Source organism: Pithys albifrons, chromosome 28, assembly GCF_047495875.1.
Source record: "Pithys albifrons albifrons isolate INPA30051 chromosome 28, PitAlb_v1, whole genome shotgun sequence".
NCBI classification, from domain to species: domain Eukaryota; kingdom Metazoa; phylum Chordata; class Aves; order Passeriformes; family Thamnophilidae; genus Pithys; species Pithys albifrons.
Genome location: NC_092485.1, coordinates 2864629 through 2892486, shown reverse-complemented (window position 1 = coordinate 2892486; position 27858 = coordinate 2864629). Strand labels below are relative to the sequence as shown.

At 53.5% G+C, this 27858-nt stretch overlaps 2 protein-coding genes across 2 annotated transcripts; both read right to left on the bottom strand.

The window, feature by feature from the left end:
• Positions 1-11551: 11551 nt before the first annotated feature.
• Positions 11552-15514, bottom strand: LOC139683422 (monocarboxylate transporter 1-like). Its single transcript, XM_071578543.1, has 5 exons — positions 15259-15514; positions 14423-14566; positions 13680-13968; positions 12302-12876; positions 11552-11918 (listed from the first exon to the last, which is right to left on the bottom strand). The coding sequence occupies exons 1-5, from the start codon at positions 15473-15475 to the stop codon at positions 11644-11646; spliced, it is 1500 nt and encodes a 499-aa protein (XP_071434644.1). The 5' UTR covers positions 15476-15514; the 3' UTR covers positions 11552-11643.
• A 7909-nt stretch (positions 15515-23423) lies between these two features.
• LOC139683432 (monocarboxylate transporter 1-like) lies at positions 23424-27282 on the bottom strand. Its single transcript, XM_071578562.1, has 5 exons — positions 27066-27282; positions 26230-26373; positions 25487-25775; positions 24109-24683; positions 23424-23709 (listed from the first exon to the last, which is right to left on the bottom strand). Exons 1-5 carry the CDS (start codon positions 27280-27282, stop codon positions 23435-23437), a joined length of 1500 nt encoding a protein of 499 aa, XP_071434663.1. The 3' UTR covers positions 23424-23434.
• Between the last annotated feature and the right edge of the window lie 576 nt (positions 27283-27858).

The window sequence follows — 27858 nt, the reverse complement described above, 5'->3', positions numbered from 1 at the left end:
TTTCCCTGATATCCACCAAGGACCATCCCTGCCCTGACTGGGTTGCTGCCTGTGCCAGGCAGGACCAGTTTCAGGGCAGGAGCTGTAACGAGCAGAGGAGGAGGGAGGAGGTGGTGGAGCTTGGCAGGAATATTCCTGCCTGCACAATTAGCAATGAACAACTCCCTAATGATTGTTATAAAGTTTTAAACCAGCTAATGGGTCCTGGGAAGAAGAAGTTCATTGAAAGTACAAAGCATAAAAGAGCAAACACAAGCTGTGACATTTTAAATGAGGAGGCAGGAACCAGTCTCTCTGCAAGTGATTATGGAATTATAGTGCTGCTGCAGTTCTCCGTTAGCCAGGGATGTGCTGGGAATGCAAAGCCAGGGCAGTGCATGCAGGTTCCCAGTGCCAGGGGTTGCCAGGTGCAGGTGGGCACAGCCTGACAAAGAGAGCTGCCCATGGGGCAGGTTGCTGCTGGTCAGACCTGATGCCCTGATGAGAGGAATGCCCAGACCTTGAGTGATGCTCCCCAGCTGGGGGTCTCGGGGGGCTGCCAGGGCCAGGGAGAGCCTGAGCTGTTTGTGTTCATGTATTTCCCTTGCCAGTGTATCAACCCTCTCACCTGCCTGGCACCTGAAGCCTTGGAGCTGTGCTGGGGATGGCGATGGGAACATCATCCCTCTGGGGTGGGCACTCACCTCCCATTGGGGTACAGCTATTCAGAGTGAAACTCAGGGTGCCCACCCTGCTGCCAGCACTGTGGTGGGACCTCCCTCTTTAGCCCAGAGCAGAAACCAGTGTCACTTTGGCCCACAGATATCCTCTGGAGTCTGAAATTCTTGCTGCTTCCATCACAACCCATCACTCCATGAGCTCCCAAATCCCATCATGCCACACCACGTCCATAAGAGCAGCTTTTTGACCTTTCCTTCCTTCCCAGGCTGCAGGGGTGTGTGTTTGCTGACAGGCACCCGTGCCCTCCCTCTCCCTGCCTGGAGAGGAAACCTGGCACAAACTGGTGGTCCAGAAGCCACAGGGGCAGGGGATGCAGGTGAGACCCCACCTCACCTCTGCTCACCAGCCAGGGCACAAGGAGGGAGATGAGAAAGGCTCAGGTGGTCCCCACAGAAGCCTCAGCCTTTCCTTTCCCCGTGCCCACAGGGGACAAGGTGCCCTTGGATGCTCCACAGGGTGAAGGACAACCCAGCATGTGCCAAACCTGCTGCAGGGCCAAGACAGGGAAGAAACTTTAAATGCCCTTATTAGATTAATGTGCTGTGGCATTTTAAATTAAAAAATATTAAAGTGGAAATAATAGGGATGTGTGTGGGTAATTTTTCTTTCCCCTGGGCAGGCTGTGAGGAGTGAGAGGGCTGAGGGAGAGTTGCCAGAGGAGTTTCCACTGCCCAGGGCTAATCCTTCCCTGGGAGGGTGGGTGGCCAGGGAGGGGCCCATGCAGAGGCACACACTGCCCCAGGAAGGCTCTGGATGGGACTCCTGAAGATTGGGAGCCTTCCCCGTGGCCTCACAGAGACTCCCATGCTCCAGGCAAAGGGTCTCCTCCTGCCCCGGGCCCCCCCACTGCCCTGCAGCCCAAACACCCACCCAGCCCCTCCACAGGAGCCCTGCCCAAGTCTACACCTTCCTCTTTTATTTGTGACTTTCATTCCACTTTCTGCTGACTGTCTGATGGCACCGCTTCAATTTGGTTAAGTAAATAAAGAAAGGGATTAATTTGGATGTTGTGGATTCTGCTGTGAACCCTCTCCTGGCTCCAGGATGGGCAGGAGACACCAACCTGCCCCCAGGTGCCCCCAGTATCAGGCTGTGTCTCCTGTGAGTTCAGCAGAAATCCATGGACATCCGTGTGCTCCGACGGTGTGACCAGGGCTGGGGTAATGGAGAAGGGCTTCAGGACATCCCTTATTCCTTGGGCATCCAGCATTCCTGGCTCCAGAAGCTGGGCTGGAAGGACAGGAGCACATAAAGTCAGTTTGTGGCTTTGTGGCTGTAAAGAAAGACTGAGCAGCATTTTTCCACTTAGTTTGGAAGCAGAGCATTTGTTTAACACTATTCAGAGGACAATATGGAATAACTGTGTTAGTGTCTAATTATCTTTGCTATTGACTCAGTGCTCCCAGACAGTTTGACACAATACAGGATTTTCCCCTTAATGTGTTATTTCCAAGTAGCCATGAAATCACACAGGATTACAAACTTCCCCTCTTTGGTGGAAACTCATCCTGCTCTGAAGGTTCCTGCGTGGAATAGAGAAAAACATTTTAATGTGTCAATGAATTAGGAAGAATATTCCTTAGTCCAAAGGATAAATCCATTTATTACCTCTCCTGGGGCTGATGAGGATGCGCTTTACAAAGAGCTCACCCAGCCCAGGGGTATGGCAAGAGATCCGTCTCTGAGGTGCAGGAAAGGAGATAAAGCAGGTATATGGAGATAAAGCTAATTAACCTGAGATTTGTGGGCGCAAAGAAAGTGCCTTATCTGTGGGAAGGGCAGAGGGGAGGGACTGAGGACACCTGGCTTCTAATCTCCAGCCTCCCCTCAGTGTGTTGTGTTGCCTGAGGCGAGTCACTTAATTCTCTTTTTTGTGTTATTTAACCCTGCACTGAGATAAACCAGCCAGCTATTTACATGCTTTGCAGCGATAATGAAGCTTGGGAATGCCTGGGAATGTTCTGAGATCACACCTCATAGTTCCAGCTCTGGACACCCACGACCCCCAAGCCCAGCTGTGACCACATCCCAGTGTGTCCCTTGTCCCCAGTCCTGGGAGCAACAAGGAGCCTTCGCCTCCCACTCCACCTATTCCCTGCAGGGAGGAGATTTGGATTTTGCTGAGATATCTGGTATTTCTGCACCTCCTCTTGCCTGTTTGTCACCAGCAGCTGAGGTTTCACCCCAGGGAGAAGGGAATGTCCTGCACAGCTCGGGGCAGATAGAGAAGTGCAAACCCAGGTGACGCTCAGCAGGGTTTTAAGGGGAGCTGCAATAATATTTATGATTTAACCAAACCTGAGATCCAGAGCTAGCGGTGAAGGCAGCAAGAAGAAGATCAATATGGTGGCTAATGGATACAGAAGGGCAATTTAATTGGGTGTTGTGTTTGATAAATCATTTGGGAAGTTAAACACACAGTGAAAGTATCGCGGACCTGCCGGCTCGGGAGGTGAGGAGCCGCCCGGCACAAACGGAGCCTGGATGATTAATGGTTATAAACACCAATGTTTGCCAAACTGACAAGTCACCGAGAGGAAAAACAAAGCAGGAATATTTGTAATTGAGTTTTATGTGTGTCTCCTGGTTGGAAGCGGTTTGGGAGCAGGTCTTTATTTGAGTCAGGGAGTCGGAGTGCTGGGCTGTGCTCACGGGCATCGCCCCCACAGGGCAGCCCGCAGTGCCCCGAGGATGTGGCAAAGCTGAACAGGAACGTGGTGCGAGAGGCTGAGAGAGCTGGGGCTGTTCAGCCTGGAGAAGGGAAGGCTACGGGGAGACCTCGGAGCCCCTCCCAGTGCCTAAAGGGGGATTATAAATAAGAAGGAGACTGACATTTTACACAGGCAGATTGTGACAGGAAAAGGGGGAACAGATTTAAACCAAAGGGGGAACTGATTTAAACCAAAAAAAGAGAGTTTTACAGTAGAAATTCTTCTCTTTGAGGCTGGTAGAACATTTGCTCAGGCTGCCCAGAGCAGCTGAGGCTGCCCCATCCCTGGGGGTGTCCAAGGCCAGGTTGGACAGGGCTTGGAGCAACTTGGGCTAGTGGAAGGTGTCCCTGCCCATGGCAGGGGAGTGGAATAAGATGAGCTTTAAGGCCCCTTTCAACCCAAACCATTTTGGGATTCCATGATGATTAAGCAAATTACTTTTAAAAATACAAATTTTCTTTGCCAGTACGGACTAAGCAGAAGACAAGAGCTGGCAGCTTTCTCCATCCTGCTTTGCTTACGTCCTGAGCCAGGACAGAAGTCACTGGATACGCTCAGCAAGCTCTTCCAGCAAGCCTCATTTATGCAAATCCATCATGAGAACACGTGTGGTGGTGACAGTGGGGAACTGAAGCACTGCAGCCCCTTTTCTTCCCTCCTCCGTTTCCTGCAGCTGCTGTGCCTGCGCAGCACAAACGCATCACCTGGAGCTGTGTCTGTCTCTGCTCTTTCTTCTCCATCCTCCTCCCTCCCTCCCTCCCTCCCTCCCTCCCTCCCCACACGCCTCTTGTCCTTGTACCCACCAGCTGGGTCCTCTTCACACACGGCTGTGCCTTCCTGCTCCCCCGGGCACAGGATCCAGCTTGTCGTGCTCCTGAGCAAAGCAATTTGGGGCAGAAGAGCCGTTCTGCAGCCCCTGGAGGGGGGTCAGCCAGCCCCTCACCGGGGACCCACTAATTACAGCCAAGGAGTTTGGAACTAATGAAAGGAGTGATGTGAGCTCACAATGACCAAGTCTCAATGGAGTGGGTTCTGGCACCTTTTCAAATTGATTTTAAATAGGAACTCCCTTTAATCCTCCTCCTTTATCTCATTCCCTACATCGCTGATTCCTCATCAAACAGTTTAAATTAATTTGAGCCTGCCGTTCTCTGCCCTGTTATCTTTCCCCCCCTCATTTATGAATTTTAAATCAACTTGTTAACAACCTACTTAGTTGCATAATTTCCCTGTAATAATCCCTGCCCTTGGCCGATTGTGCATTAATTCTGGAGATAACACGCTCAGCAGCTGATGGCACAGTCACTGCTCACCCTGCCAGCAGTGAGGCAGTGACAAGAAAATTGCTTCATACAGACCACTAGCCCAGTGGCCACTGGAATTTGCTGCTTTGCCACCAGCTCCTGCCCACTGTTCCCCATCCCAGACCATTCCCCACCATGCTGGCTTAGGCAGGAAAGGGATCTGTGGTTTGGGGCTGCACAGGAGCACAGGACATTTTACTTGCTGGGCAGGTGGTCCTGCTGTCCCTGCTGTCCCCTCTGTCCCCTCTGTCCCCTCCCCTCCAGCCAGCACACACCATCTCTATCCAGCCTCCCAGGCCGCAGGCTCCAGAGTCAGCTGTGCTGCTGACAAGGCCCATTTTCAAGATGGAAACTGAAGATACAATCTATAAATCATTTCCTAAGGGTTATAATAATGGATTATGGATTAATAGGATAGGGTAGAGAAAACATAGGAAGTGCTGGAGGTCATAAATCCTGTAAATTAGGTAACTGTGTGGGTGTCAAGTGATGCTGGCTGTGTGCTCAGGTCCTTGCGTGGCAGTGGATGGATTTCCTGCCTTGGGGAAGTTTGAATTCCCACCAGTATCAGGGCCAGGGACCTGCCCTGGGCTCCCCAGGAAAGGCTGAGGGACAGCAGTGCTGAGTCCCATGGGTTTCCCTGGGGGTCCACAGGTCATTTCAGTGAGATGCTCAAAGTTCTGTCTGTGCAAAGTTTAATTCCCCTCCCACCCTTTGCTTTCATTCCCCCTTTCTTGTCACTCTGAAGTCACTGAGAGCAGCACTTCTTTATTCGACCCTGCTGTGCATTTTTCCTGCTTGTTCTACCTCCACAGAGACATCCCGAGAGTGTTCGTAATTATTTCTCCTGCTTTTTGTTGTTCTGGTTGGTCTGGTTTTTTTTTAAATTCATGGCTAAAGAAAAGCTGTCACAGAACACAATCATACAATCATTGAGGTGTGAAGAGACCTTTAAGATGACCCAGTCCAACCATCAACTGAGCACTGTCACTGTAACCCTAACTCTGAACCACATCACTCTTCAACACCTCCAGGGATGGTGACTCCACCACCACTGCCAGACCTCTCTAGCAGTGCCAAACATTTTTATAATATCAAATTTGAATCTGCCCTGTCAGTTTAAGGCCATTTCTTCTGTTCCTCTCACTGCAAGCAGAAGAGACCTCACAGCAGAAGAGACCTCACAGCAGAAGAGACCAGCCCCCACCTCACCACAACCTGCTCCCCAGGGCTGTGTAGAGAGTGATGAGTTCCCCTCAAGCCTCCTCTTTTCTATACTAAGTCATTACCTCTACCAACAAACAAGACAGAGGCTCCATGACCACCGTGTCCAGCAGCAAATGTTTAACTGGAGAAGGCACCAGGGACACCTCAGAGCCCTTTCCAGTGCCTGAAAAGAGGTGGAGAGGGACTTGGGACAAGGGATGGAGTGACAGGACACAGGGAGTGGCTTCCCACTGCCGAAGGGCAGGGCTGGGGGGGATATTGAGAAAGAATTCCTCCCTGTGCAGGTGGAGAGGGGCAAGGCTGGAATTCCCAGGGAAGCTGCGGATGCCCCATCCATGGAAAAGTTCAAGGCCTCGGGGCTCCCCCTGGCGGCTCCGCCGGGAAGGGCTCCGGGCAGCGAAGGGGAGCGGAGAGGTTTGACCTTCACCTTGACCTTGGCCCTTCCTGAAGGAAAGCGACCCCCAGTCGACCCCGCCTGAGCAGCCAGCACTGCGAATAGGACCGTTCCTGCCCCAAATGGGACATCCCCTCTATGCCAATACATGGATGCTCACTTTGTCATCAAAGTGGCCATGGCATCAAGGAGCGATTCCAGGGGGGTCGTGTGTCCCTGTTACCCCCCTGACCTACAGCACCGTGGAAATGCCCCCCTGCCCACCAGCCCAGAGCCCTCCCTGCTGGGGAAAACAGTCCCCACCACTGCCTGGGCACCCTCTGGATGATTAGTGCTCACTGGGGTCTTGGGGTGTGGGGTGGTGGGTGGGAGATGTTCTGGTGACAAATTTTAAGAGTCCACATGGCCACAGCAATGAGGGCAGCAGGTGTGTGCCAAGGAGGGGTGATGTGGCCACAACAGGCTCCATACCGGCCCCATGGCAGTGGCAGGGGTGCCAAAGGATGCTGGCTGGGGTGCATTGGGGGGCTCTCCCAGACCTGCTGATGCTCTCACACACACTGCTCAAGAACCAACAGCTCCTCAGCCCCAGCACACATGGCCAGAGGGGACAGGATTGCCCCATCCCACTTACCCTGTCCCACCCATCCCCTGGCCCTGGGGATGGGGCAGACCACACCACACCCTTTGGGAAGCTGTGGGTGCACATCCAGAACCCTCATGTCCCAGAGCCATTCCTGGCACTCATGCCATGTCCTGTCCTGGCACAACAGGGATCTCTGATCTGCTGGGTCATAGACCAAGGCAGCCTTAACTTCTGGGAAAAGCAGGCGCCTGCAGAGACTATCAGTGCCCTGTCCAGGAGATTATAATGTGCATTCAGAAATCATTATAAATAATTAGTAAGCTGGTAGTCCAGGGCGATATCCCATAATTAAACATAATGATTTCATAGTGTTTGGCTGAGGGAGAGCCAGGCATTTCCAGCTAATGGCTTGCTTTGCCTTTTCTTTGGCGGGTATTAGATCCTCATATGGGCTCCAAAGCCACTATTAGCACAAGTGTCCTTTGTAATTAGCTGTGTTCTGACTTGTATGTTACTCATTACATGCTTAAACCTGGTAAAATCTCATTTTTAGGACAGGAGGAAAATATGGCTTCGACTAAAGGGAGACTTCACCCATTTTGACCCAAGATGTGACACAGCCACTCTGGTATGTGCCACCTGCCTGGACAGGGCAGTGTCGTGGTGCCCAGCACGGGACAGCACAGACCCCACAGTGCCACAGAGAAGGGTTCAAAGGCAGCACCACTCCTTCCAAGGCAAAACTTCCAAGCCTGAGGCCTGGGAAAAGCATCCATGGATCTGCACCTCATCCTGGTGGTGAAGCCCAGCAGCTCTGACTGCCCTGAGAGTCAGGCAGTGCCAACAGGGAGCCCATTCCCCCCCAAGGCAACAATGCCACCCACATGGGTGGGACCAAATCGTCCCATCCTGCTGTTCCTTCCCTGTGTGCAGGAAGGAGCTGGGAACAGAAGCTGCTAAATTATTTTACAGACATGTTCAGCTGTTTCCTCAGCTCCTGTGTGAGATCTGGACAGCACAGGCTGTTCAGAGCTGCAGAGCTGCACGTTTGGTGAGGACACTGAGGGGGATGATGCCTGTAAATGTGACTGCACATCGTGGGTGGGTGCAGAGCTGAGGCTGCCGGAGCACCTTTGCCAGGGGGCTGGGACTGAGGCCAGATGTGCCTTTTCCTCCTTTCAGTTCACAGAACAATAGGAGTGGTCCGGTGCCAGTCAGGATTCGTGCCAGGATGTGGTGCCCTGACTGGCTTCTCAGCCATTGCCTAACTTGGGGCTGCCCTGAAGTGGTAGCAGGAGTTGTTCTGGGGGAGAGCAAGTGTTTTAGTGTCACATGTTACTAATGCAGCAGTCCCTCACTGCTCTGCTCTCTGCCCCACCACCAGCTGGGATGTCCCGCAGAGCCCCACTGCCCTCTCAGGCAGCCCCCGTGCTGCTCCTGACTCTTCCCAGGTCACTCTCCCACTGGAAAACAGTTCCAAAGCCCCCCGGTAGCCCCGCGGGCTGCACGTAGGTGCCAGGCAGAGCTGGGGATGCTCCACAGCGCCCACTGACAGCGCAGGACCGAACTCTCCGCCAGCAGCTTCCCCTGTGCCCCGATGTGCTGGGGTGGATCAGGGGATTAACCTCGGCATGTCTCCGGGAAGGGGATAATCACCCGTCCCTTTGCTGCAGTCTCGCTTGACAGCCGAGGAAATCTGCTCCCTCCATGCAGATAAAAGCAATGAAGATATCAGAGATGTGTCACACCGCAGTGGGGGACTTGACTCTTCATTCCTGAGTCAGCTGACTGCAGGATTGATTCCGTTTTCACAGGCTTTAGTGCAGTTCAAAGTCTGCTGAGCTTCACCCTGGCATTGTTTAAGGGTCGTGGGTGCTCCTGACATGGACATCAAAGGAAGGGGAGCTCTGCAGAGGTCACAGAGGGCTCGGGACCTGCACCAGCACGTGGCAGCAGCTCAGGCTCTCAGCCGAGGAGCTGTTGGGACACTGCTCAGCTCCACTGGGCTTGGACACCCCACACCAGCCACTGGCGATGGGGTGGTGGGGAGATGGGAGCCCAGCACTGCTGGAAGAGGGATGCAGGGAGCCCAGCACTGCTGGAGGAGGGACGCAGGGAGCCAAGCACTGCTGGAGGAGGAATGGAAGGAGACCAACACCGCTGCAGGAGGGATGCAGGGAGGCCAGGACCACTGGAGGAGGGATGCAGCTTCCAGTCTGACAGGGAGGAGATGGAAACGAGATGCTGATCTGAAATTGCAAACAATTAAATTCACAAAAACAGGCTCATTCTCATGCACAACATGTGGCCTCTAATTAAATTATAAACATGTTTCATTTTCTGTCTTTCCCCCCCTAATTTTCCATAGGAGCTAATTAGTGATCTTTCTTTCTGTGGGTACATAATTAATTAATACTTTGTTAATCATGGTCAGGATCATACTGGTTTGATTTACTCAGCTTTAGTCTTTTCCCAATGCAGTTACTCCCAGCTTTCATGCCCAGAGTCTCAGGTGCAGGAACCTGGGGTAACTCAGCACAGCCCCTGGAGGATCCTGTCCTGGCTCCCTCTGCACCCCTAAATTCACCAGCACTGTGCTCCCACCTCACTCTCCCGCTGTGGGAATCGGCCCCAGCAGGCACATTCCAGCTGTGGGAACTGTCAGGGAGCAGCATGCAGCCCCTCTGGGATGCCCGTGGGCTGTGGGGCACAGCGGGCACACGGGCTGGGGGTGCCGCTGGGCAGTGGGGCCGTGCAGGGGTGGTTGCCACGAGAGGGAGCTCATGGAGCTGGATCCGACTCCGCAATGGCTGCGCAGCTCCTGCCTGTAAATGCTCCCCCAGCGCAGGGCACCGATGCTCTGCCCCAGCCCTAATTGCACCAGTGACCGCCTGCTCTGTCTGTAAATTCTGGTCGTGGCTCTACAAGCCACCGTCACAGCCCCTTCTCATGATTAATAGTAAGAATTAAATTCATATCAAGCCACAGCAAAACATCGTGGGACAGCACGGCAATAAAAGCCGCTCTTGAGGAGCTGACAGGCAAGAGGAATGAGCAGGCGACACTCTGCAGCCCCAGGAGGCTCTGCTGATTTACAGGGGGGTAAATCATAGAATCAGAGAATATCCTGAGCTGGGAGGGACCCTCAAGTGCCATTGAATGCAGCTCCTGGCTCTGCACAGGACAATCCCAAAATTCCATGTCCCTGAAAGTGTTGTCCAAATGCCCCTGGAGCTCTGGCAGCGTTAGGGGCCTTGCCCACTGCCCTGGGGAGCCTCTTCCAGTGCTCAGCCACACTCTGGGGGAAGAACCTTTTTCTAATATGCAACCTAAACCTCGCCTGGCACAGCTCCAGCCATTCCCTCGGGTCTTGTCACTGTTCACCAGAGAGAAGAGAGCAGTACCTGTCCCAGTGAGCACCTCCTTCTCTCTCCAGAGTGCAGGATGGGTGAAGGGCACGGGGTGGGCACAGATGGGCATTTGGCATTCAACCCTCACAGTCATGGCCCTGCTCAGTTTGGAGAGAGACAGCACAAGCATCTGTCCTTCACTCAAACAGGCTTTCAGGTGTGTGTCCACCCCTTCAAAATCAAGAGAGTTCTCAAGGCTTTTCACAGCCTTCTAAAACCAGTGCATGAGGACACTCTGCTGCAGCCATCCCAAACCCCAAACAAAGCCTCCTCCTGCAGCTCAGGACATGGGAAAGGAGCATCTCACCCTCTCAGGATGGGTTCAGCTTCTGCAGAGAGCAGGAGCAGCAAGTGAAGACCCAGGCCCTGCAACATCCCCATTACCTCTCCCCAAAACTGACCCTCCATCTACATCATCTGGCATACAAAAGTGTGACTCTAAGAAAGAAGTTCAACATTTGATGGGTAAATTGTAGAGGAAAACAAACAAGTTTATTTGAAAAAACTCAGCCTCTTAACATGAATTCTGATCAACATGTACTAGAACTTGAGAGCCATTAACCTGCTCCATGTACATTGAGATATTTTCCCACACTAAAAAATAAAAAATAAATACATACAAATTCTTTCCTCCCCCTTACGTGTCCTAGATGTGAGAGGTTCGGCACCCACCACCTGAAGATCTCAGTTGAACAGAAGCAAGTAAAAGAGGTTTCTCTAACAGGTAAAAGAGCAAAAGCAGAAAGTCTCAGGGATGTACCATCTCCACATGCCCCACCGCTCTGCCCGGGGTCAGGCACCCAAAACACTCCTCTGGGTGGGATGCTGTGGCAGGAACCCCAGGCAGGGACAGGGCAGCACAGCCCTGCAGCAGGATCAGTGCCAGCACCCCAACCTGGGCCCCCCAGTTCACATCACCCAGAACTGGGCTGAAAAGAGGCACCATCAGGGCAGAGTGGGGAGGCAGGGGAGACCCTGGTCCTGCCCAAGGAAGGCTCAGGCACACCAGGGCTGCCATGGCCCCACATCGGGGAATGCTGCTCAGCAAGAGCCACAGCCATCCTTCTTGAACCTGAATATCCCATAAGAGAACAGCTACAAAAACAGGGATTTTAAGGAACTACAGTAGCTAAAACCTCAAAACACAGGCATACACCTCCCACCCCCCCAACCCCAAGCAGAATACAGAGCTAAAGCACAGTTTAGAGCTAAGGCTCATCCAGATTCAACTAAATATGGGGACTGTAAGGCACATATTAGTACAATCATGTTACTGTCATGTTACAGTCCCTCACACGTGGGTCTCCTCCTCTTTGACTGCATCCTCAGAGCTCTTCTGAGGAGAGGGGCCCACATCGGTTTTTGCCTCTTTCTGCTTCTCAGCCTCGTCAACGTTGGTCTCCTCCTCCTTCCCTTCCTTCTTCGCCTTCTCCGCCTTCTGCTCCTTTGCCACCAGGCGGTAGTTGATGCCCATCCCGATGAAGAGGTAGATCCCGGCGATGATAAGGACGACACCAGACGTCCAGTATGTGTACTTGTAGTCACCATACATGTCATGGAGCTTCCCTGAGGGACAGAGAGGGGTCAGCTTAGTGAGAAGCCCACAGCCTAGAGCAGCTCCCTGAGTGTGTTTCCAAGAGCAGCCCAAACCCATCACTGTCACCTTCAGGCAAGGACCTTTCCCGCATTCCTTCATTGCCTGTTCCCCCACCCCATGCCAGGGGCTCAGACCCCTCTTCCTCAGCCATCCTCACATGCTGGGGTGGCCTCCTCATCCCTGCCCCAGTGCCAAGGGCTGCCCTCTACTCAGCAGGGCCAGGCAGGACCGCCAGAGTCATGGAACCATTAAGGCTGGAACAGACCTCTAAGATCATCAACCCAGCATCACCACAAGTGTTCACCACTAACCCACGTCCTCAAGCGAGTCCCCCAGGCACAGCACAGCCTACCTAGCATAGGGGGTCCCAGAAGCACAGGGCAGCACTCCACGATGGTCACCAGGCCAACAGCGCTGGAGAACCGCTGTGCTCCCACCAGGTCCATCAGGGTCTCAAACAGGATGGAGCAGAGCCAGCCAAAGGCAAAGCCAAATACTACAGCATAAATGCAGAAGCCAGCATAGGTGGTGGACATGGGGGCCAAGAGGTGGCAAACCCCATTGTAAATCACAGAGATGGCAAAGAAATACTGGACATGAGGTCTGATCCACTTGGTGTTTGCCACCAGTCCCATAGAAGGTCTGGCCACCATGTCCACAAAGGCCAGGATGGAGAGCAGGAAGGCTGCAGACTCATTAGGGACCTTCTTGCTCTTTGCATAATTGCTGAGGAAGACCAAGGGAGCAAACAGTCCAAAGAACATGATCATATTGCCTGAGAGATAGAGCAGGAAGCCCCTGTGTGTGAACAGAGACAGGTCCAAGAACTTGTTGATTGTCTGAAAGAACGAGCTCTTCTCTTTCTTGGCCTTCCCATCGATGAGGTCTGTGCTGGTGTCACCATCATCCTTTTTCCCTGCCTTACCATAGAATCACAGAATCATAGAATCAGTTGGTTTGAAAGAGACCTCTGAGATCATCAAGTTCAACCCTTAATCCAACCCCACTTTGATTGCTAGATCATGGAACTCAGTGCCACATCCAGTCTCACCTTAAAAACCTCCGGGGTCGGAGAATCCCCCACCCCCCTAGGCAGGACATTCCAATGCCTGAGCACTCTCTCTGTAAAGAACTTCTTCCCGATATCCAACCTAAACCTCCTCTGGCAGAGCTTAAGCCCATGCCCCTTTGTCCTGTTGCTGAGTGCCTGGGAGAAGAGACCAACCCCCACCTGGCTACAACATCCTTTCAGGCAGTTCTAGAGTGATAAGATCTCCCCTGAGCCTCCTCTTCTCCAGGCTAAACACCCCCAGCTCCCTCAGCCTCTCCCCACAGCACTTGTGCTTCAGTCCCTTCACCAGCCTTGTTGCTCTTCTCTGGACCCGCTCCAGCCCCTCAATCTCTTTCCTGAACTGAGGGGCCCAGAATTGAACACAACACTCAAGGTGTGGCCTCACCAACACAGAGTACAGGGGAAGGGTCACTTCCCTCATCCTGCTGGCCACACTATTCTTGATCCAGGCCAGGATCCCATTGGCCTTCTTGGCCACCTGGGCACATTGCTGGCTCATGTTCAGTCTCCTGTCAATCCAAACCCCCAGGTCCCTTTCCCCCTGGCTGCTCTCCAGCCACTCTGTGCCCAGCCTGGAGCACTGCAGGATGTTGTTGTGGCCAAAATGCAGGACCCGGTACTTGGCCTTGTTGAACGTCATCCCATTGGAATCAGCCCAACCTCCTGCTGCACCTCCTTATTGGCCTCTTTCTTCACCTGATCTGGCTTCGGGCCTATGGGCCGCATCAGGGATCCAGCCACGCAGCAGTTCAGCAAGAGGCCACCAAGGATGAGGAAGCTGCCACGCCAGCCAAATATGCCAAAGAACATCTGGTTCAGGGGTGCCAGGGTGGAGAGGAAGACAGGGCTTCCTGCCATCGCCAGCCCATTGGCCAGCGGACGCCTCTTGAAGAAGTACTTGCCGATCATGGTTAAGGCTGGGTTCAAGTTGAAGGCGAGTCCAAGGCCTGCAAGAGAAATGAGGGGTTCAGGACTCAGACACTGAGCCACAGAAGGGCTTGTGGGACAAGCACAGTTTCAGTTGTGGGGGTTTCACAGCTCGGTTTCCAACTTAGAATCATGGAATCATTAAGGCTGGAAGAGACTTTAGAACCATTGAGTCCAACCATTAACCCAGCACTGCCAGGTCCACCACTCAGCTATATCCCCAGTGCCCCATCTACATGTTTCTTAAATGCATCCAGGGATGGAGATTCCACCACTGCCCTGGGCAGTCTGTTCAATGCCTGACCACCACCTTCCCAACTGCACAAGCAGCAGTCAGCCCCCGCTGCAGGCTGGGGAGGAGGCACCCAGGCAGCAACAGGGGTCAGAATTTACCCAAGTTCATAGATATTCCCTACCATCCCTGGGTTTAAATCACTCCTGTCACAGACCTGCTGGGGCAGAGCCACCACTTACCCCCGATGACCCCAACACAGAAGTAGAGCTCCTCCACCGTGTTGCAGAAGGAGGCTACGATGAGTCCACAGCCCGAGAGACACCCGCCCGCGATCATGATGGGCCGGCTGCCGTACTTGTTCACCAGGATGCTGCTGATGGGACCTGGGGGCAGAGGGAATGCACCCAATGTGAATTATCTTTGCAGGAGAGAGCACACAAACACACAAGGACACTGCAGCTTTGCTGCCCAGAAGCTTCCAGCTTTCACACAGTGATGGCTTCACCCAGCGAGGGAATTGGGGTAAAGGGAAAGCCCAGGAGGTTCAGAGGCAGCTGGAGATAAGAGAATCACAGAATGGTCTGGGTTGGAAGGGACCTTAAAGATCAAGTTGTTCCACTATCCCAGGTTGCTCCAAGCCCTGTCCAACCAGGCCTTGAACTCCTCTAGGAATGGGGCAGCCCCGGCTGCTCTGGGCAACTTGTGCACAGGGAAGAACTTCTTCCCAATAGCTAATCTAAACCTACCACTAGAAGAGTAGGAATTGGTTAAAGCACAGAAAATCCTGAGCAAGTTGCCTTCTGTGGGCTAAAACAGGAGCTGCTTAGGCACCAGTTACCCCCACAGAAAGGGGTTTGGGAGAGGGTGAAGCCACACTTGCATCATGCTGTGGGCTCTGCTCTGCCTGCAGCCACCTACCCACCATGAGCTGGGGTCTCACATAAGTAGAGAATTCCAACTTCTAGCAAAGTTTTGGTTGTTTCACAACCAGGTGGGCATCACCAGCCTCAGCAGCAGAGCAGCATCCTCTGCTGTGACACAGGAACATACATCCTGGTGCCTCCAGCCCACTCACCTGCTGCATACATAACAGCCAGCATGATGGAGGAGATCCAGGAGACCTTGCTGCTGGATGCATTGAAGATGACCTCAATCTCTTTGAAGAACACAGTGATGGACTTGGGGAAGGCATAGGAAAACCCAATGGAGATGAAGGCTCCGACGACCACGGCCCATCCCCATCCTCCTTCAGGAGGAGTGTATCCCACGGGGCCTCCGACGGGCGGTGGCATCTTGAACCAAGTTGATGATGACTCAGTTGGGGTTCAAAGACCTGCAAAGGACAAAGAATTGACTCAGCTGAATGCAAGATGGCAAACAACTGCAGAGCTCAAGTCCTGCTCACAGCACCAGTGCCCCCACCACCTCCAGGAGAGCTGATCTGAGGGGTGGGAACACTTGAGGATCACCAGCACACTGGGCCACCCTGAATCATAGAATCATAGAATCGATTGGGGTGGAAAAGACCTCTGAGATCATCAAGTCCAACCCTTGGTCCAACTCCAGTCCCTTTACCACATCATGGCACTCAGTGCCATGTCCAATCTCACTTTAAAAACCTCCAGGGATGGGGAATTCACCCCCTCTCTGGGCAGGCCTTTCCAATGCCTGATTACTCTCTCTGGAAAGAATTTCTACCTGATATCTAACTTAAATTTCCCCTGGCAGAGCTTAAGCCCATGTCCCTTTGTCCTATTGCTGAGTGCCTGGGAGAGGAGACCAACCCCCACCTGGCCAGAACTTCCCTTCAGGGAGTTCCAGACAGTGCTGAGGTCACCTCTGAGCCTCCTCTTCTCCAGGCTAAACACCCCCAGCTCCCTCAGCCTCTCCCCACAGCACTTGTGCTTCAGTCCCTTCTCCAGCCTCGTTGCTCTTCTCTGGACTTGCTCCAGCACCTCAATCTCTTTCCTGAACTGAGGGGCCCAGAACTGAACACAACACTCAAGGTGTGGCCTCACCAAGGCAGAGTCCAGGGGAAGGGTCACTGCCCTGGGCCTGCTGGCCACGCTATTTTTGATCCAGGCCAGGATCCCATTGGCCTTCTTGGCCACCTGGGCACACTGGTGGCTCCTGTTGAGCTTCCTGACCCTCAGTCCACCCAGTTCCCTCTGCCTGGCTGCTCTCCAGCCACTCTGTGCCCAGCCTGGAGCGCTGCAGGGGGTTGTTGAGGCCAAAGGGCAGGACCCGGCACTTGGCATTTCTGAACGTCATCCCATTGGAATCAGCCCATCTCTCAAGCCTATCCAGATCCAGCGATGTGGAGCCCACCCAGGGGCCGAGGGCTCCGAGAGGGCTGGTGGGAGCGATGAGGAGCTCACCCCGGGCCTGAGGGCTCCAGGAGCGCTGCCCATGGGGCCGGGGGGCTCCCCGCACGCCCCTGAGCCTCAAACCCCCCACAGCCGCAGGACGCGGTTCCCACGCGGCTCCCGAGGCCTCCCTGCCCTTTTCAGACGACAGACACACACATAAATCGCTCCTTCCCCGCGCCCCGAGCGCTTATCGGGCACCCGCAAATGGCGCGGGGGATCCTGCGGGGGACGCGCGGCCTGAGGGGACCAGGAGCCCCTCGGGGCACGGAACCCCTTCCTGGGAATAGAAACCCCTTCCTGGGAATGGAAACCCCTCCCTGGCCTAGCGACCACCCCTCACAGGGCAAGAAGCCCCCACCCCGGCGCAGGGGGCTTCGCGGGACCTCCGAGGTCCCCCCAAGCCCAGGCCCCGCGGGTCCCAGGGAGAAGGGCCGGGGGTCGGCGCTGCCGGAGGGGCCGGAGCTGTGGGACCCTCACCACGCGGCGACCACCACAGAGCGCGAACAAAACAGGGCTGTGCCAGCCCGCGGGGCTCCCTCTGAGAGAGGGAGAGCGGCGAGAGGCCGGAGCGGCGGCGGCTGCAGCGCGGCCGGAACCGCTGCCGGGGAACCGAACGGCGCGAGCGCCGCCGGACCCTCCGCGGGACGGGCAGAGAGGGGCGGACAGCGGGCTGGGCTGGGGGTCCTGTTCCGGGGTATGGGGTTCCTACGCCGGGCTGGGGGTCCATACCCCATGGTGTGGCGTCCCTATCCCGGGCTGAGGGTCCCCATGCCGGGCTGGGGGGTCCCGATCTCGGGGTGTGGGGTCCCGATCCCAGGCTGAGGGTCCCTATCTCGGACCGGGGATCCCTATCCTTGGCTGGAGAGTCCCTGTCCCAGGCTGGGGGTCCCTATGCTGGGCTGGTGGGTCCCGATCCTGTGGTGTGGGGTCCCCATGCCGGGCTGGGGGTCCCTATCCCGGGTTGAGGGTCCCGATCCCGGGCTGGAGGTCCCTATGCTGGGCTGGGGGGTCCCTATGCTGGGCTGGGGGGTCCCTGTCCCGGGCTGGAGGTTCCTATCCTGGGATGTGGGGTCCCTACACCAGGGTATGAAGTCCCTGTGATTGGAGAAACTTATCCTTATTGATTGATAATGATATTAATTGACACATCTATCATAGAATTTGCTTAATAGTTATTATAAAAATCACTTTATATAAAGTAGCTTAGCATATGGCAAAAATCATAAGGTACAGATCTGTAGGACCTGTCCTTGAAGCTTCTATACTAAGGGACCTTAGGGATTTCTAAACTAAAATAGACTGGACACCATATGAAACAAAGATAAATCAGAAAATATGTCAAAACCCGAGGATAATTAGAGGAATTCGCCAATTAGACCAGTTACAGTTGCCAACAGATCCGGTTTGGAGCAGTTTTGAGCCAAAGGTGAAAGTTCACATGAGGGAGATTCCAAACTTCATCCCCAAAGATCCCCTCGTCCCCAATTCCCAGGAGGAAAGAAGGAGGTGCATGGGGCGGAGAAGATGGAAATCAGTTCATAGAATCATAGAACTCATTATAATAACCCTGCCTTTTCTAGAAAATAATGTTTATGCATGAAGAAATAATGAATATGTATAACTAGCATATAAACAAGTTGTTAACTCAACCAGGAGTGTGGTTTTGGAGGAGCCATCCCCCCTGCACCCTTGAATAAACGTACCTCTCTATAACCTTATCAGATAGAGGGTCTTTTCTCCACAAATCATTTTGGCAAAGCCGGACAGGAGACTCTCCATCCGGCTGCAGGATCAACTGAGGAACAGACGGATCTTCTCGGAGGGAACTCCACTCCCCGCCGGTCACTGCAGGGTGGGCAAGAGCTGCCTAAGGCAGCAGGTAAGGAACATTTACATCTTTTTTGATAAAAGGGGAAAAGGGACTCTTAAGTCACTGGGAACGCCCGTGCTGAGTCCAGGCTGTCAGGAAAACATGAAGAGACGTCTATGGTGTGGCAGCCTTAGGGGTAAGGTGATCACGCAGTAAAATCTCAATGGAAATGTTTGTATAAAAACTGGTAAAGGAAATGGGATGGTGCCTTGGTAATATGTGGAATACTGAAGTAATTGTTATTGTGGTACTTTGTCTAATTATTTGTATGTCTGTGCAAAAAATGTCCATTTCTGGCTCTCTGTAATATCTGCCCATTTTGTGTATAATTGTGAATGGAACATGTTTTGCTTTATATACTTTAATGGGCAGCAGTGTTAACCCTGGCTGGCAGTGTCACCCTTAATGCTCAGAGAGAGGATAAACTCCAAAGTTACACTGAGAATCTGTGTCAAGAATTCAGTGGAAGAGAATTGTTGCAAAGTGTCAGAAAAGGTTTGCTTAGAAAAAGGGAGAAAGAAAAAAAACCACTGAGGATGTTGATACATTAAATCAGGTGACTGCAGAGACTGTCAGTGCCCTGTCCAGGAGATTATAATGTGCATTCAGAAATCATTATAAATAATTAGTAAGATAGTATTCCAGCGTGATATCCCATAATTAAACATAATGATTTCATAGTGTTTGGCTGAGGGAGAGCCAGGCATTTCCAGCTAATGGCTTGCTTTGCCTTTTCTTTGGCGGGTATTAGATCCTCATATGGGCTCCAAAGCCGCTATTAGCACAAGTGTCCTTTGTAATTAGCTGTGTTCTGACTTGTATGTTACTCATTACATGCTTAAACCTGATAAAATCTCATTTTTAGGACAGGAGGAAAATATGGCTTCGACTAAAGGGAGACTTCACCCATTTTGACCCAAGATGTGACACAGCCACTCTGGTATGTGCCACCTGCCTGGACAGGGCAGTGTCGTGGTGCCCAGCACGGGACAGCACAGACCCCACAGTGCCACAGAGAAGGGTTCAAAGGCAGCACCACTCCTTCCAAGGCAAAACTTCCAAGCCTGAGGCCTGGGAAAAGCATCCATGGATCTGCACCTCATCCTGGTGGTGAAGCCCAGCAGCTCTGGCTGCCCTGAGAGTCAGGCAGTGCCAACAGGGAGCCCATTCCCCCCCAAGGCAACAATGCCACCCACATGGGTGGGACCAAATTGTCCCATCCTGCTGTTCCTTCCCTGTGTGCAGGAAGGAGCTGGGAACAGAAGCTGCTAAATTATTTTACAGACATGTTCAGCTGTTTCCTCAGCTCCTGTGTGAGATCTGGACAGCACAGGCTGTTCAGAGCTGCAGAGCTGCACGTTTGGTGAGGACACTGAGGGGGATGATGCCTGTAAATGTGACTGCACATCGTGGGTGGGTGCAGAGCTGAGGCTGCCGGAGCACCTTTGCCAGGGGGCTGGGACTGAGGCCAGATGTGCCTTTTCCTCCTTTCAGTTCACAGAACAATAGGAGTGGTCCGGTGCCAGTCAGGATTCGTGCCAGGATGTGGTGCCCTGACTGGCTTCTCAGCCATTGCCTAACTTGGGGCTGCCCTGAAGTGGTAGCAGGAGTTGTTCTGGGGGAGAGCAAGTGTTTTAGTGTCACATGTTACTAATGCAGCAGTCCCTCACTGCTCTGCTCTCTGCCCCACCACCAGCTGGGATGTCCCGCAGAGCCCCACTGCCCTCTCAGGCAGCCCCCGTGCTGCTCCTGACTCTTCCCAGGTCACTCTCCCACTGGAAAACAGTTCCAAAGCCCCCCGGTAGCCCCGCGGGCTGCACGTAGGTGCCAGGCAGAGCTGGGGATGCTCCACAGCGCCCACTGACAGCGCAGGACCGAACTCTCCGCCAGCAGCTTCCCCTGTGCCCCGATGTGCTGGGGTGGATCAGGGGATTAACCTCGGCATGTCTCCGGGAAGGGGATAATCACCCGCCCCTTTGCTGCAATCTCGCTTGACAGCCGAGGAAATCTGCTCCCTCCATGCAGATAAAAGCAATGAAGATATCAGAGATGTGTCACACCGCAGTGGGGGACTTGACTCTTCATTCCTGAGTCATCTGACTGCAGGATTGATTCCGTTTTCACAGGCTTTAGTGCAGTTCAAAGCCTGCTGAGCTTCACCCTGGCATTGTTTAAGGGTCGTGGGTGCTCCTGACATGGACATCAAAGGAAGGGGAGCTCTGCAGGGGTCACAGAGGGCTCGGGACCTGCACCAGCACGTGGCAGCAGCTCAGGCTCTCAGCCGAGGAGCTGTTGGGACACTGCTCAGCTCCACTGGGCTTGGACACCCCACACCAGCCACTGGCGATGGGGTGGTGGGGAGATGGGAGCCCAGCACTGCTGGAAGAGGGATGCAGGGAGCCCAGCACTGCTGGAGGAGGGACGCAGGGAGCCAAGCACTGCTGGAGGAGGAATGGAAGGAGACCAACACCGCTGCAGGAGGGATGCAGGGAGGCCAGGACCACTGGAGGAGGGATGCAGCTCCCAGTCTGACAGGGAGGAGATGGAAACGAGATGCTGATCTGAAATTGCAAACAATTAAATTCACAAAAACAGGCTCATTCTCATGCACAACATGTGGCCTCTAATTAAATTATAAACATGTTTCATTTTCTGTCTTTCCCCCCCTAATTTTCCATAGGAGCTAATTAGTGATCTTTCTTTCTGTGGGTACATAATTAATTAATACTTTGTTAATCATGGTCAGGATCATACTGGTTTGATTTACTCAGCTTTAGTCTTTTCCCAGTGCAGTTACTCCCAGCTTTCATGCCCAGAGTCTCAGGTGCAGGAACCTGGGGTAACTCAGCACAGCCCCTGGAGGATCCTGTCCTGGCTCCCTCTGCACCCCTAAATTCACCAGCACTGTGTTCCCACCTCACTCTCCCGCTGTGGAATCGACCCCAGCAGGCACATCCCAGATGTGGGAACTGTCAGGGTGCAGCATGCAGCCCCTCTGGGATGCCCGTGGGCTGTGGGGCACAGCGGGCACACGGGCTGGGGGTGCCGCTGGGCAGTGGGGCCGTGCAGGGGTGGTTGCCACGAGAGGGAGCTCATGGAGCTGGATCCGACTCCGCAATGGCTGCGCAGCTCCTGCCTGTAAATGCTCCCCCAGCGCAGGGCACCGATGCTCTGCCCCAGCCCTAATTGCACCAGTGACCGCCTGCTCTGGCTGTAAATTCTGGTCGTGGCTCTACAAGCCACCGTCACAGCCCCTTCTCATGATTAATAGTAAGAATTAAATTCATATCAAGCCACAGCAAAACATCGCGGGACAGCACGGCAATAAAAGCCGCTGTTGAGGAGCTGACAGCCAAGAGGAATGAGCAGGCGACACTCTGCAGCCTCAGGAGGCTCTGCTGATTTACAGGGGGGTAAATCATAGAATCAGAGAATATCTGGAGCTGGGAGGGACCCTCAAGTGCCATTGAATGCAGCTCCTGGCTCTGCACAGGACAATCCCAAAATTCCATGTCCCTGAGAGTGTTGTCCAAATGCCCCTGGAGCTCTGGCAGCGTTAGGGGCCTTGCCCACTGCCCTGGGGAGCCTCTTCCAGTGCTCAGCCACACTCTGGGGGAAGAACCTTTTTCTAATATGCAACCTAAACCTCGCCTGGCACAGCTCCAGCCATTCCCTCGGGTCTTGTCACTGTTCACCAGAGAGAAGAGAGCAGTACCTGTCCCAGTGAGCACCTCCTTCTCTCTCCAGAGTACAGGATGGGTGAAGGGCACGGGGTGGGCACAGATGGGCATTTGGCATTCAACCCTCACAGTCATGGCCCTGCTCAGTTTGGAGAGAGACAGCACAAGCATCTGTCCTTCACTCAAACAGGCTTTCAGGTGTGTGTCCACCCCTTCAAAATCAAGAGAGTTCTCAAGGCTTTTCACAGCCTTCTAAAACCAGTGCATGAGGACACTGTGCTGCAGCCATCCCAAACCCTAAACAAAGCCTCCTCCTGCAGCTCAGGACATGGGAAAGGAGCATCTCACCCTCTCAGGATGGGTTCAGCTTCTGCAGAGAGCAGGAGCAGCAAGTGAAGACCCAGGCCCTGCAACATCCCCATTACCTCTCCCCAAAACTGACCCTCCATCTACATCATCTGGCATACAAAAGTGTGACTCTAAGAAAGAAGTTCAACATTTGATGGGTAAATTGTAGAGGAAAACAAACAAGTTTATTTGAAAAAACTCAGCCTCTTAACATGAATTCTGATCAACATGTACTAGAACTTGAGAGCCATTAACCTGCTCCACGTACATTGAGATATTTTCCCACACTAAAAAATAAAAAATAAATACATACAAATTCTTTCCTCCCCCTTACGTGTCCTAGATGTGAGAGGTTCGGCACCCACCACCTGAAGATCTCAGTTGAACAGAAGCAAGTAAAAGAGGTTTCTCTAACAGGTAAAAGAGCAAAAGCAGAAAGTCTCAGGGATGTACCATCTCCACGTGCCCCACCGCTCTGCCCAGGGTCAGGCACCCAAAACACTCCTCTGGGTGGGATGCTGTGGCAGGAACCCCAGGCAGGGACAGGGCAGCACAGCCCTGCAGCAGGATCAGTGCCAGCACCCCAACCTGGGCCCCCCAGTTCACATCACCCAGAACTGGGCTGAAAAGAGGCACCATCAGGGCAGAGTGGGGAGGCAGGGGAGACCCTGGTCCTGCCCAAGGAAGGCTCAGGCACACCAGGGCTGCCATGGCCCCACACCGGGGAATGCTGCTCAGCAAGAGCCACAGCCATCCTTCTTGAACCTGAATATCCCATAAGAGAACAGCTACAAAAACAGGGATTTTAAGGAACTACAGTAGCTAAAACCTCAAAACACAGGCATACACCTCCCACCCCCCCAACCCCAAGCAGAATACAGAGCTAAAGCACAGTTTAGAGCTAAGGCTCATCCAGATTCAACTAAATATGGGGACTGTAAGGCAGATATTAGTACAATCATGTTACTGTCATGTTACAGTCCCTCACACGTGGGTCTCCTCCTCTTTGACTGCATCCTCAGAGCTCTTCTGAGGAGAGGGGCCCACATCGGTTTTTGCCTCTTTCTGCTTCTCAGCCTCATCAACGTTGGTCTCCTCCTCCTTCCCTTCCTTCTTCGCCTTCTCCGCCTTCTGCTCCTTTGCCACCAGGCGGTAGTTGATGCCCATCCCGATGAAGAGGTAGATCCCGGCGATGATAAGGACGACACCAGACGTCCAGTATGTGTACTTGTAGTCACCATACATGTCATGGAGCTTCCCTGAGGGACAGAGAGGGGTCAGCTTAGTGAGAAGCCCACAGCCTAGAGCAGCTCCCTGAGTATGTTTCCAAGAGCAGCCCAAACCCATCATTGTCACCTTTTCAGGCAAGGACCTTTCCCGCATTCCTTCATCGCCTGTTCCCCCACCCCATGCCAGGGGCTCAGACCCCTCTTCCTCAGCCATCCCTCACATGCTGGGGTGGCCTCCTCATCCCTGCCCCAGTGCCAAGGGCTGCCCTCTACTCAGCAGGGCCAGGCAGGACCGCCAGAGTCATGGAACCATTAAGGCTGGAACAGACCTCTAAGATCATCAAGTCCAACCATCAACCCAGCACCACCACAAGTGTTCACCACTAACCCACATCCTCAAGCGAGTCCCCCAGGCACAGCACAGCCTACCTAGCATAGGGGGTCCCAGAAGCACAGGGCAGCACTCCACGATGGTCACCAGGCCAACAGCGCTGGAGAACCGCTGTGCTCCCACCAGGTCCATCAGGGTCTCAAACAGGATGGAGCAGAGCCAGCCAAAGGCAAAGCCAAATACTACAGCATAAATGCAGAAGCCAGCATAGGTGGTGGACATGGGGGCCAAGAGGTGGCAAACCCCATTGTAAATCACAGAGATGGCAAAGAAATACTGGACATGAGGTCTGATCCACTTGGTGTTTGCCACCAGTCCCATAGAAGGTCTGGCCACCATGTCCACAAAGGCCAGGATGGAGAGCAGGAAGGCTGCAGACTCATTAGGGACCTTCTTGCTCTTTGCATAATTGCTGAGGAAGACCAAGGGAGCAAACAGTCCAAAGAACATGATCACATTGCCTGAGAGATAGAGCAGGAAGCCCCTGTGTGTGAACAGAGACAGGTCCAAGAACTTGTTGATTGTCTGAAAGAACGAGCTCTTCTCTTTCTTGGCCTTCCCATCGATGAGGTCTGTGCTGGTGTCACCATCATCCTTTTTCCCCGCCTTACCATAGAATCACAGAATCATAGAATCAGTTGGTTTGAAAGAGACCTCTGAGATCATCAAGTTCAACCCTTAATCCAACCCCACTTTGATTGCTAGATCATGGAACTCAGTGCCACATCCAGTCTCACCTTAAAAACCTCCGGGGTCGGAGAATCCCCCACCCCCCTAGGCAGGACATTCCAACGCCTGAGCACTCTCTCTGTAAAGAACTTCTTCCTGATATCCAACCTAAACCTCCTCTGGCAGAGCTTAAGCCCATGCCCCTTTGTCCTGTTGCTGAGTGCCTGGGAGAAGAGACCAACCCCCACCTGGCTACAACATCCTTTCAGGCAGTTCTAGAGTGATAAGGTCTCCCCTGAGCCTCCTCTTCTCCAGGCTAAACACCCCCAGCTCCCTCAGCCTCTCCCCACAGCACTTGTGCTTCAGTCCCTTCACCAGCCTTGTTGCTCTTCTCTGGACCCGCTCCAGCCCCTCAATCTCTTTCTTGAACTGAGGGGCCCAGAATTGAACACAACACTCAAGGTGTGGCCTCACCAACACAGAGTACAGGGGAAGGGTCACTTCCCTCATCCTGCTGGCCACACTATTCTTGATCCAGGCCAGGATCCCATTGGCCTTCTTGGCCACCTGGGCACATTGCTGGCTCATGTTCAGTCTCCTGTCAATCCAAACCCCCAGGTCCCTTTCCCCCTGGCTGCTCTCCAGCCACTCTGTGCCCAGCCTGGAGCACTGCAGGATGTTGTTGTGGCCAAAATGCAGGACCCGGTACTTGGCCTTGTTGAACGTCATCCCATTGGAATCAGCCCAACCTCCTGCTGCACCTCCTTATTGGCCTCTTTCTTCACCTGATCTGGCTTCGGGCCTATGGGCCGCATCAGGGATCCAGCCACGCAGCAGTTCAGCAAGAGGCCACCAAGGATGAGGAAGCTGCCACGCCAGCCAAATATGCCAAAGAACATCTGGTTCAGGGGTGCCAGGGTGGAGAGGAAGACAGGGCTTCCTGCCATTGCCAGCCCATTGGCCAGCGGACGCCTCTTGAAGAAGTACTTGCCGATCATGGTTAAGGCTGGGTTCAAGTTGAAGGCGAGTCCAAGGCCTGCAAGAGAAATGAGGGGTCCAGGACTCAGACACTGAGCCACAGAAGGGCTTGTGGAACAAGCACAGTTTCAGTTGTGGGGGTTTCACAGCTCGGTTTCCAACTTAGAATCATGGAATCATTAAGGCTGGAAGAGACTTTAGAACCATTGAGTCCAACCATTAACCCAGCACTGCCAGGTCCACCACTCAGCTATATCCCCAGTGCCCCATCTACATGTTTCTTAAATGCATCCAGGGATGGAGATTCCACCACTGCCCTGGGCAGTCTGTTCAATGCCTGACCACCACCTTCCCAACTGCACAAGCAGCAGTCAGCCCCCGCTGCAGGCTGGGGAGGAGGCACCCAGGCAGCAACAGGGGTCAGAATTTACCCAAGTTCATAGATATTCTCTACCATCCCTGGGTTTAAGTCACTCCTGTCACAGACCTGCTGGGGCAGAGCCACCACTTACCCCCGATGACCCCAACACAGAAGTAGAGCTCCTCCACCGTGTTGCAGAAGGAGGCTACGATGAGCCCACAGCCCGAGAGACACCCGCCCACGATCATGATGGGCCGGCTGCCGTACTTGTTCACCAGGATGCTGCTGATGGGACCTGGGGGCAGAGGGAATGCACCCAGGGTGAGTTATCTTTGCAGGAGAGAGCACACAAACACACAAGGACACTGCAGCTTTGCTGCCCAGAAGCTTCCAGCTTTCACACAGTGATGGCTTCACCCAGCGAGGGAATTGGGGTAAAGGGAAAGCCCAGGAAGTTCAGAGGCAGCTGGAGATAAGAGAATCACAGAATGGGCTGGGTTGGAAGGGACCTTAAAGATCAAGTTGTTCCACTATCCCAGGTTGGTCCAAGCCCTGTCCAACCTGGCCTTGAACTCCTCTAGGAATGGGGCAGCCCCAGCTGCTCTGGGCAACTTGTGCACAGGGAAGAACTTCTTCCCAATACCTAATCTAAACCTACCACTAGAAGAGTAGGAATTGGTTAAAGCACAGAAAACCCTGAGCAAGTTGCCTTCTGTGGGCTAAAACAGGAGCTGCTTAGGCACCAGTTACCCCCACAGAAAGGGGTTTGGGAGAGGGTGAAGCCACACTTGCCTCATGCTGTGGGCTCTGCTCTGCCTGCAGCCACCTACCCACCATGGGCTGGGGTCTCACATAAGTAGAGAATTCCAACTTCTAGCAAAGTTTTGGTTGTTTCACAACCAGGTGGGCATCACCAGCCTCAGCAGCAGAGCAGCATCCTCTGCTGTGACACAGGAACATACATCCTGGTGCCTCCAGCCCACTCACCTGCTGCATACATAACAGCCAGCATGATGGAGGAGATCCAGGAGACCTTGCTGCTGGATGCATTGAAGATGACCTCAATCTCTTTGAAGAACACAGTGATGGACTTGGGGAAGGCATAGGAAAACCCAATGGAGATGAAGGCTCCGATGACCACGGCCCATCCCCATCCTCCTTCAGGAGGAGTGTATCCCACGGGGCCTCCAACGGGCGGTGGCATCTTGAACCAAGTTGATGATGACTCAGATGGGGTTCAAAGACCTGCAAAGGACAAAGAATTGACTCAGCTGAATGCAAGATGGCAAACAACTGCAGAGCTCAAGTCCTGCTCACAAGGCTGGCACAGCACCAGTGCCCCCACCACCTCCAGGAGAGCTGATCTGAGGGGTGGGAGCACTTGAGGATCACCAGCACACTGGGCCACCCTGAATCATAGAATCATAGAATCGATTGGGGTGGAAAAGACCTCTGAGATCATCAAGTCCAACCCTTGGTCCAACTCCAGTCCCTTTACCACATCATGGCACTCAGTGCCATGTCCAATCTCACTTTAAAAACCTCCAGGGATGGGGAATTCACCCCCTCTCTGGGCAGGCCTTTCCAATGCCTGATTACTCTCTCTGGAAAGAATTTCTACCTGATATCCAACTTAAATTTCCCCTGGCAGAGCTTAAGCCCATGTCCCTTTGTCCTATTGCTGAGTGCCTGGGAGAAGAGACCAACCCCCACCTGGCCAGAACTTCCCTTCAGGGAGTTCCAGACAGTGCTGAGGTCACCTCTGAGCCTCCTCTTCTCC

Bases quoted from the DNA above. Each gene is read 5' to 3' on its own strand.
- LOC139683422 (XM_071578543.1), bottom strand. From the start codon at position 15,475: ATGCCACCGCCCGTCGGAGGCCCCGTGGGATACACTCCTCCTGAAGGA. The intron at 13,969-14,422 runs GTAAGTGGTGGC...TTTCTCTTGCAG, and splicing joins CTGTGTTGGGGTCATCGGGG to GCCTTGGACTCGCCTTCAAC. The intron at 11,919-12,301 runs GTAGGCTGTGCT...TCTGTCCCTCAG, and splicing joins TCTGGGACCCCCTATGCTAG to GGAAGCTCCATGACATGTAT.
- LOC139683432 (XM_071578562.1), bottom strand. From the start codon at position 27,282: ATGCCACCGCCCGTTGGAGGCCCCGTGGGATACACTCCTCCTGAAGGA. The intron at 26,374-27,065 runs GTGAGTGGGCTG...CTCTGCCCCCAG, and splicing joins GGCTGTTATGTATGCAGCAG to GTCCCATCAGCAGCATCCTG. The intron at 23,710-24,108 runs GTAGGCTGTGCT...TCTGTCCCTCAG, and splicing joins TCTGGGACCCCCTATGCTAG to GGAAGCTCCATGACATGTAT.